The 9,961-nt window shown below is 43.1% G+C and overlaps 2 protein-coding genes across 2 annotated transcripts; one reads left to right on the plus strand and one right to left on the minus strand.

The window, feature by feature from the left end:
- Nucleotides 1-290: 290 nt before the first annotated feature.
- On the plus strand, nucleotides 291-1,229 carry LOC310683993 (olfactory receptor 5AR1-like; the record flags this gene model as incomplete). Its single annotated transcript, XM_083454437.1, has 1 exon — nucleotides 291-1,229. The coding sequence occupies one exon, from the start codon at nucleotides 291-293 to the stop codon at nucleotides 1,227-1,229; it is 939 nt and encodes a 312-aa protein (XP_083310563.1).
- Nucleotides 1,230-4,378: 3,149 nt separating this feature from the next.
- On the minus strand, nucleotides 4,379-5,308 carry LOC310679268 (olfactory receptor 5J3-like; the record flags this gene model as incomplete). The annotated part of the gene is made up of 1 exon (XM_083444222.1): nucleotides 4,379-5,308. One exon carries the CDS (start codon nucleotides 5,306-5,308, stop codon nucleotides 4,379-4,381), a length of 930 nt encoding a protein of 309 aa, XP_083300348.1.
- Between the last annotated feature and the right edge of the window lie 4,653 nt (nucleotides 5,309-9,961).

Consider the following 9,961-nt stretch of genomic DNA (forward strand, 5'->3'; position numbering starts at 1 on the left):
CCCCCCTTTTGATAGGGTTGGGTAGAATAAAGTGTTGGAGGACTGTACCACTAGGACCATCCCTGCTCTAGTGGAAGGAACAAAACTGCTACTGTTAATGAGTGTTGTGGAACTTATTGAGGTGCATCACGCAGTAGGCATTTGGAATGCAGTCATCAAAGAAGGGGCTGGAATTATTCAAAAATGGGGAAGCAAGCAAGTGTGCATGAACTTGTCTTGAAAAACTCATTTGGTGCTCATTTAATCGCAAATGCTCCTTCTGTCTTTCAGTGGAGAACAAAGGAACATAAATGGAAAGAAAGAATCACACCAGTGTGACAGAATTCGTTTTTGTGGGATTTATGGATCACCCAAAGCTGCAAATTCCTCTTTTTGTGCTGTTCCTTGGTATTTATATCACCACCCTGGTGGGGAACTTTGGCATGATTATTTTAATCCGGATTGATGCCCGACTTCAGACTCCAATGTATTTCTTCCTCAGTAACCTGTCTCTTGTAGATGTTGGTTATTCAACAGTCATTGCCCCTAAGATGCTCATGACCTTTGTATCTGAAAACAGAACCATTCCCTTCATTGAGTGTGCTGTGCAGTTTTATTTTTTCTGTATCTTTGTAACAAATGAATGTTGTCTTTTGGGTGTGATGGCCTACGACCGCTTTGTAGCTATTTGCAATCCATTACTTTATCACACCGCAATGTCCAAGAAACTTTGTATCTCGCTTGTCATTTTGTCATACATAACTGGTTTTGTGAATTCCACTGCACAGACAATTTTTATATTTAGTTTGTCTTTCTGTGGCTCCAATGTAATTAACCATTTCTTCTGTGATATCCCTCCAATCCTGAAGTTGTCCTGCTCTGACATCCACAGTACAGACATTGTTCATTTTACCTTGTCCACAATAGTTGTCATGAGTACTATCTTGATTGTCCTAGTGTCTTATGTTTCCATTGTCACCACCATCTTAAAGATCAACTCTGCTGAGGGTAGGCGCAAAGCTTTCTCTACCTGTGCATCCCATATCATGGCTGTCACTATCTTCTATGGAACTCTGATCTTTATGTATTTGCGGCCTACCTCGGGCTACACAATGGACCAAGACAAAATTATCTCAGTGTTTTATACACTGGTGATCCCTATGCTAAACCCTTTGATTTATAGCCTGAGGAACAAGGAAGTGAAGGAAGCTGTGAAAAGGGCAATCGGTAGAAAGATCTTTGCTTGTTGAGCAGTCAAACTTCATTTGAGATAAAACCGATTTGGTAAGATAACTTTCTGTACCCATTGTTAAAGTATATATTAAAATCTCTTTGATCCTGTTACACTTTACTGTCTTTCCTCAAACTCATCCCTTTTGAGGTTCCTCAGAATCCCAGACCATCTTTGTTTAAAAGTAGACTTTGTGAGCCCTGTGGTAGGAATTTTGTGGTATTAGATAGATGGTAATGTTCATAACTGCACATACATAGATCAACACAGGAAGACCAACCTGGAACCATTTTGATTCTTAAACTGACCAAATCCTTTCTCTGCAAGGTTAAACTGGAAAAGCCTCCCCATTGTCTCTTTCCTCACAAGATATGTCTGTTTGAATAAGGTGTGAGCCTGTGACCTGGCCCAGGAAATAGGTATTTTAACACTACAAAAGAATGGCCAGGCACCCCAGGCAATCCAATCAGGTAACTTGCCAGACAAGAGATAAACTGTGACAAGGAGAAAAACAACATTTAAATTTCTGATGTAGGTGGGATGTATCTGAGGGGTGGTCTTAGGTTACACCCCTTCTGTGATGTATGCATAATGTTTCTGGGGGTGGTCCTGATCTAGAGAATGGGAATTTTAAAAGCCTTTATAAGCCCTTGCACAGCAATTTTGTGGGTCCTCTTCCTCTCCTGCGTGTGAGGGGAGGACCCTGTTGCAACAGATCAATAAAGATCAAGCTTACTAGCTGCTTTGCTTCTCAATATTCTCTGGTTGGCCTCTGTTATTTTCTCCTACCAATAGGGAACCTATGTAAGGACTCTATATGGGCTCTTGGATACCCCATAAGGGAAAAGGGCATATTTTTATTTACAACAGATGGCGACCACGAAGGGACTCGAACCCTCAATTTACAACAGCCCTTTGTCCCCAGAACTCAGGAGCCTGGTTCATCACATGACCCTCCTATGGGCTTCTCCTACACTCTTATGCTCAGGTTCCCCCCTCTTCCTTCCCTTAGTCTAACATAAACAGCATTACTGCTTCCTTTCTCCCCCTAGAAACCTTCCCCTTGGCTCCCTAGGAAGCTAGGTTGCCAGCCTCCTCCTTGGCCTGTCAGCATTTGGGTCATCTGCAGCATTGACGCAGAGGGATCCACCATCTTCCTTGCCTGTCTGTGCCTGTCTGTGTTCCTGTTGGAAGCATCAGATGCTGTGGGAGTTTTACCCACAGGACTTTTAAAAGGCCTTTCATAAAGTCCATCACCACTGAGTTCTGAGTAAGTCATGGGATAAGGTGACCAGTGCTTTTATTGATAAGTAACTGGAAAAAGAATAGGAGGCAAAAAGTAGAAATAAATGAAGTTTTCACAATGAAGAGAAGTAAGGTGTGGGGTTCCACAATGATCTGTATTGGGACTGATGCTTTTAAATCTGTTCATAAATGAAATCAGAGGTAAGAAGTGAGAAGACCAAATTTGCCATTGTTGGTGACACTCAGTTATCAGGGCTGGTAAAAACAAAAAGCAACAGTTCACAGGTTCTTGTGTAGCCAGGGATATGAGCACAGAAGTCCACTTCTTCATGGGGGAAAATCACCACCTAGATTGGTGTGTTTCCTTCTGGAAATTTTTCTTTTGAGCCTCAGTCCACCAACTGGAAACCATGAGAATCCAAGACACTTGAACCTGAGCACCCACACACAATATCAGGGGCTGGACTGAGGAGGAATGGTGGGGGCTGCCCCCTTCTTCTGAACCTTCCTGAGAACAGGAGGACAGTGTAGATTTAGAGCAGTGGTTTGCAGAAGGGCCCAGTTCACAGGCTGCAGAAGCTGGGAAATACTAGAGGAACAGCAGGGAGAAAGAGAAGCACCAGGAGAGAGGCAGCCAACAGACACAGTGTCTTTGGAGAGCATTCCTGAGACCCCCTCCCCCAGGATTAGGAATGCTGCGAGAGTAGCCAAACAGAAAGCTCAGGGACAGAAAGCCCAGACCAACTGGCACAGGGATGACGTAGTATAAGAGAGATGAAGTGGGGGGGGGGGACACATTACTTGGAACAATGCCATTTCTAGGAGAGAGATGCATTATTTTGTCTTTCGCTGTGATTACTGAATAAACTAATTGCTAAGAACTCTTCTTTTATCTGCTTCTTTGCTGCTGCCGTGGGAGTGATAGGATTCACTGAAGCCTTGACACCCAAGCTGAATGAGAAAGAATGAGAAGGCTGTGATTTTTAATGATCTGTTAGCCAAAATAGCACTTGGGAAAGAAACAAGGCACCCCAAGAGTGCTATCACTCTGCTTTCTGCTTTCACTGTTCTCTCACAGCCAAAATGTAGGACAAGGTTGCTCCACATGAAGAACGACTGTTTATTTCTCCCTTAAATCACTGTGATTGGAACAGACTGTATTTTTCTAATGGATATTTTAGATTAGAGGGTTGTTGTTCTTTAAATCAAGTAAACAGTAATATTACACACACACACACACACACACACACACACACTAACTCATGTGATGTTAGGTAGGTTCCATTACTGGCTGTAAAAACTATATTTCTGCCTTGTCTTTCAGGAACAAATTGTGTCTGGGTATCTGATTGTGTGGCCTGGCCTTGGTGGCTTTATTATGCTGCTTTTCTGATATTATGTTGGGCAGCTAGATTTTAAAATATGGGGTTGTTTCACTGGTTTGCTTTGAAATGTTATCAATGTGAATTTTGCTTTTGTATTTTGTGTGTATTGCTTTGGGAAGCATTTTATTCTCGGGAAGAGATAGCCAAATGAAATGAATAAACAAAGGCATTTTCTACACCAGCTTATTTTCCCTCCATTTTATTTTATTTGTACATCATATTTGTATATCAGACAAATTAAGACAATATCTGCTCTCCCCATTTGACCTCCAACTCATTCAAAAGAAATAGAATCATAGAATCATAGAGTTGGAAGAGACCACAAGGGCCATCGAGTCCAACCCCCTGCCAAGCAAATGACTGAATATGGGATGGGGAATCTTTGACTTTGAATCGTTGGATATTGTTGGACTCCAACTCCCATCTGCTCCAGTCAGCATGCCCAGTGGCCACAGATATGAGCCATGGTCCAACATCTGGAGGTCCACAGATTGCCCACCCCTGCAGTCTAAACTATCCTGAGGCGAGGAGACTCAGATTATTTCTTTTGACAATTGATCACTTGCTTCAAAGCATCTTTTACCTCTTTGTTTCTCAAGCTGTAGATTAATGGGTTCAGCATTGGGACCACCAGGGTGTAGAACACAGCTGAGATCTTCTCCTGTTCTACAGAGTACATGAAACTGGGCTGCAAGTGACTTAAGCTTACTGGTCCATAGAACAAAGTCACAGCTGTCATGTGGGAAGCACAGGTGGAGAAGGCTTTGATTCTGCCCTCAGAAGTGCGCATCTTTATGACAGAGGAGAGGATGTAGAGGTAAGAGATTACAATGATCAGGAGTGTGGAAATAGCAACTGTCGCAGAGAAAGTTACCAACAAAAGTTCATTAATATGGATATCAGAGCATGCAACTTTCAACATAGCTGGGGTATCACAAAAGAAGTGGTTGATTATACTAGGGGCACAGAATGACAGTCTCAGCAATCCAGAAGTATGTGTGATGGAATTCAATATCCCCCCAAAGTATGCCCCTGCTACTAAGTAAATGCAGACACTTTTGGACATAATAGCAGTATAGAGCAGGGGATTACATATGGCAATATAACGGTCATATGCCATTGCAGCTAAGAGGAAGCCTTCGGTACTCACAAACACTACAAAGAAGAAATGCTGAGTGATGCATCCCGCATAAGAAATGATCTTAGATTGTGCTAAATTCATCAACAGCCTTGGGGCAAAGATGGAAGAATAGCAGAGATCAACTACAGAAAGATTGCTAAGGAAGAAATACATAGGGGTATGAAGCCGGGGGCTAATCCTGATCAGTACTATCATCCCCATATTCCCAGCCAATGTCAGAATATAGATCAACAGGAATATCACAAAGAGAGGAACTTGAACCTCCAGCCGATCTGTTAGTCCAAGAAGGATGAATTCAGTCGCCATAGTGTAATTGTTTACAGCCATTTAGTTGTGATGACATGATACTTGCACCTGGTTAACACAATGAAAAGAAGAGGGTCATCACTTCTGATAGGTAGCACTGTTGGTAGCACAGTTACCAAGCCACTATAAAGATTTAAAGAGTTATATGTTGTTATATCACATTTAAATGTGAGCTTACCTAATTCACACTTTCGAAAATAATCAGTAAGCCAAAGCACACACATACTTTGGCACTTGCACTTCTCTGAATCTTGCAATGAAGTTTTCCAGTCAAGTGATGTGCAACAAATAAATCCTATACTAGGGTGGTGTGTATAAAAATCCATATATTTGTTAAAGTAACATGCAAAAAAGCATAATAGCAAGGGAAATGGCTTTGTAAAAATGTGTGTGTGTGTGTGTGTGTGTGTGTGTGTGTGTATGGAGGAAATTGCCCAGAAATTGTATTAGGAGAAATAATGAAAATAAGACTTCTCCTTTTAGGGGCTTACCAAATTTTTGTTTGTCAGAGTTACACATTAGGAGACAAACAGAAGGTACTCAACTATTGTCTTCTTCCTCATACTAATTTACAGGAGGAAATAAGCAGGAACTGGATATGGGACAGCCATTTTATCCTGGCTCCCTTTCAGCTGGACTATATGAGTGGAAATTAATCCAAGGGAATGACATATTGGAAGGGCACTTGAAGGGAAGAATTGGGGGTAGGGCACAGAAATAGTTAAGAATCTCTATCTTCTGATTTACCCCTATAAATCCCCCCACCACCACCATTTGCATTATTTCATCAAATTAGGGAACTCACATTTGCTGATGGGTACTTATGTTTTCAGGACATGGGTGGCACTGTGGGTTAAACCACAGAGCCTAGGACTTGCTGATCAGAAGGTCGGTGGTTCGAATCCCCGCGATGGGGTGAGCTCCCTTTGCTCGGTCCCTGCTCCTGCCAACCTAGCAGTTCGAAAGCACGTCAAAGTGCAAGTAGATAAATAGGTACTGCTCCGGCAGGAAGGTAAACGGCGTTTCCGTGTGCTGCTCTGGTTCGCCAGAAGCGGTTTAGTCATGCTTCCACATGACCCGGAAGCTGTTCGCCGGCTCCCTCGGCCAATAAAGCGAGATGAGCACCACAACCCCAGAGTCGGTCACGACTGGACCTAATGGTCAGGGGTCCCTTTACCTTTATCTTTACTTATGTTTTCAGGCCCTTGTAATTCTAACATTACATTCCCATTCAAGGAAAGTATTTCTTAAATGAACAAACTGAATGAATGTTTATTATTACGGCTAAACAGCCAGCATAGTGAAACCAGAAATTCAGAATATTTTTTACATAAACATAAAAAAGGTCAAAATGGAATTTAACAGTCAACATACTAATTGAATATATTTAAAATATGTATCCAAGGAAATGTAAACTCCAATTAAATAGGCAAACAAACTCTGTTCTTACCAGCACCTTTGTTGGATTTGTCAGGTTCAGGCATGAATCACATACATCTTCATTATCAATCAGTTTGCAATGGAAAACGAAACACTGAATGCAATTTGCTTGCTGCTACCTTAAAACATGCAAAGGAAATCTGGAAGTCCCAGCCACAGCCGACACCATCTGCAAATAATAGAGGAAGGCAGTCTACCTTTACCAGGAGGCTGGAATGAGTGCATGGCAGCATCACTGCACAATTTTTACAGGACAGTTGATCCCAGATTCAAAGGTTTATGATGGGAGAGGGATTTATTATTATTATTAATGAAATCCCTGAAGCCACTCTAGTCTCAGAGAATATAATTAAAAATTACACTTGTGGGAGCTCTAAAAAAAGCTCTGTTTTTTAAGTTAATTAAAAACTGAATTGCTGTTTTTCCCCTCTATTTGAATTATTTAATGGACATACCTTTCCTCATAATTTATTTTGTTCATGCCTCAAGTACAAGGAACACCATAATCAATATTTGAGTTAGCCCAGTCTTCAGCATGACATATAAATAATTTTATCAGTTTTATATATGCCATATGGGCAGTGGCGGACTTTGGGCTCTCAAATTCCAGTGATGTCCTGTGCAACATTAAAATTCAGCACCCTCTGCCTCTTGTGCTCCTTTCTACAGCATTGTTGTGGTGCCCAGTGTGCCCAAACTGGTCATGCTAGCAGTTTGAAAGCATGCCAGTGCAAGTAGATAACTAGGTACTGCTTCAGCGGGAAGGTAAACGGTTTTCCCATGCACTCTGGCACTCATCACGGTCCTCCGTGTGCCAGTAGTGGTTTAGTCATACTGGCCACATAACCCGGAAAACTGTCTGTGGACAAACGCTGGCTCCCTCAGCCTGAAAGCAAGATGAGCATCGCAACCCCATAGTCACCTTTGACTGGACTTTACCATCCAGGGGTCCTTTACCTTACTACCATAAAACTGCCTTTGATATGGGGAATGTACAGTTGTACCTCTAGATACGAACGGGATCCGTTCCGGAGCCCCGTTTGCATCTAGAAATAAATGTAAGTAGCGATGGCACATCTGCGCATGTCGCTTTTCGTCGCTTTTGAGCATGCGCGTGACGTCATTTTTAGCGTCTGCACATGTGCAAGCGGCGAAACCCGGAAGTAACGCGCTCCGTTCCTTCTGGGTTGCCGAGGAGTGCAATTCGAACGCGCTCAACTTGAAGCGTATTCAACCCGAGGTATGACTGTATTCCATTGCACTTGAACCAGAATCCAACAATGGCAGAGCTGGATCCTTTCCACCTGTCTGAATTACACAAATGGTGGTGGTGTGTGTACTCCAGTGTCTTGAATCAGACACAGTCTCCACAATACAATTTGACTGGGCATTTTGTACTGTTTTGTATCTAATTGGCCTAAAGGGCTGTAAAGGATAGCATGACGTTTAGGACTGGATAGGACTTTTGCTTCTCTTCTCCTTGCCTGTCATATCTACCATGTCCATGTAAGCATCTCCCATGTATCACTACAAGGGAAATTCTCTCAACACACACAGGGGTATTGCAGTACATTCAGTCATTCAAATCCTGTATGATAGATACATTCTTGGATGGGTTTTCTGTGAACATATGCAACCTCCCACAGGTGTTGCTAAAGACACTGATGTGTGTCAGCATGTAGACCCCCCAATACCACTACATCGCTTGACCAAGACCTGTTGAACATCTAAAGGATTCACTTTAAATGACATTTTCAATTGTGTGCGGTGTTTCATTTTGTTAATTAAGTTGCGCTAGTTTTTGCTGTCTTCTAATCTTTACAACCTTTGACACATTCCTACATGTCTGTAATGGGGAGCTTAACTTTTGTGCTCCTATTCCAACCATAGGGTGTTAGCTGAGGCAGTCAAGTATGCTGCTTTTGTTCTTAGCAAGGACGCGGGTGGTGCTGTGGTCTAAACCACTGAGCCTTTTGGGTTTGCGATTGGAAGGTCGGCAGTTTGAATCCCCGCAGCAGAGTGAGCTCCCGTTGCTCTGTCCCAGCTTCTGTCAACCCAGAAGTTTGAAAGGATGCCAGTGCAAGTAGATAAATAGGTACTTCTGTGGCAGGAAGGTAAACGGTGTTTCCATGTGCTCTGGTTTCTGTCATGGTGTTTCGTTGTGCCAGAAGTGGTTTAGTCATGCTGGCCACATGACCCGGAAAGCTGTCTGTGGACATACACCAGCTCCCTTGGCCTGAAAGTGAGATGAGTGCCGCAACCCCATAGTCACCTTTGACTGGAATTAACCATCCAGGGGTCCTTTACCTTTTACCTTTTTCATTCTTAGCAATGCAGCTGCTACTTTCATGGTCACTCGTTTTGGTCTAGTTTCTGCTCTGAAGTAACCTGACCATGTCAAGTTCCCCAACCACTAAGGGCAGAATCCCATTGTTGATAGCAAATGATCTGCATTTGACTGGTGTGGAAGGACTGTGTCATGCTCCCATACCAAAACACAGTAACGGTGCTTCTTAACCGAGAATAAGGAAGATATCTTTATTCAGGCTAGTAACAGAAGGGGCTCAGCAGCAATCACAGGGCCCAGAAATCATGATTGCAAGATACAACGGTTAGACAAGAGGTACACATTTGAATGGAAGCAATGAAGATGTCCCAACAGTTACCACACTCCTCCCACCACGATTTTAAAGACAGGGCGAGCTCACACACATGACTTTCTTGCTTTACAAGATTTCTGTGAGCACAAACGCAAGCTCCGTTTGGGCTGATGTGTGAGCTCACTGTGTCTTGCCCTCAGACTCTGGATTCACTGCCACCTCTTTCTGCTCAGTCCCTCCTATAGGCTGGCCGAAGTGCTCCCCCTACACCAGTGAAACTCTGTGCTCCACAGGAGGGGCAGTGGAGAGAGCCAGCAGATTTGCTTCTCTCTCCCCCTGATATCTAGAGTTGCAAGAGGAGAACCTCTATCTTCCATCCCCGGGTGGCAGCCTTCAAGGTTCAGCCTCCACCACTTCTTCTCTCTGCTCCTCTTCCATTTGGGACTGCCAAACCATGCTAGATCCTGATGAAACTGAGAGGCCTATGACAGACTGAACAGAGAAGGAAAGCACAGTGTATGCATTTAACATATCCAGGGAATTCTGAAATACACACCTTCTCAATTCCCTCATCTCCTGACAAGACAATTGGCATTTAATTCGTTCTTTGTAGGGTAATGCTGGACCTGAAGTT

Source organism: Podarcis tiliguerta (genome assembly GCF_965153285.1).
Source record: "Podarcis tiliguerta genome assembly, chromosome: 1".
NCBI classification, from domain to species: domain Eukaryota; kingdom Metazoa; phylum Chordata; class Lepidosauria; order Squamata; family Lacertidae; genus Podarcis; species Podarcis tiliguerta.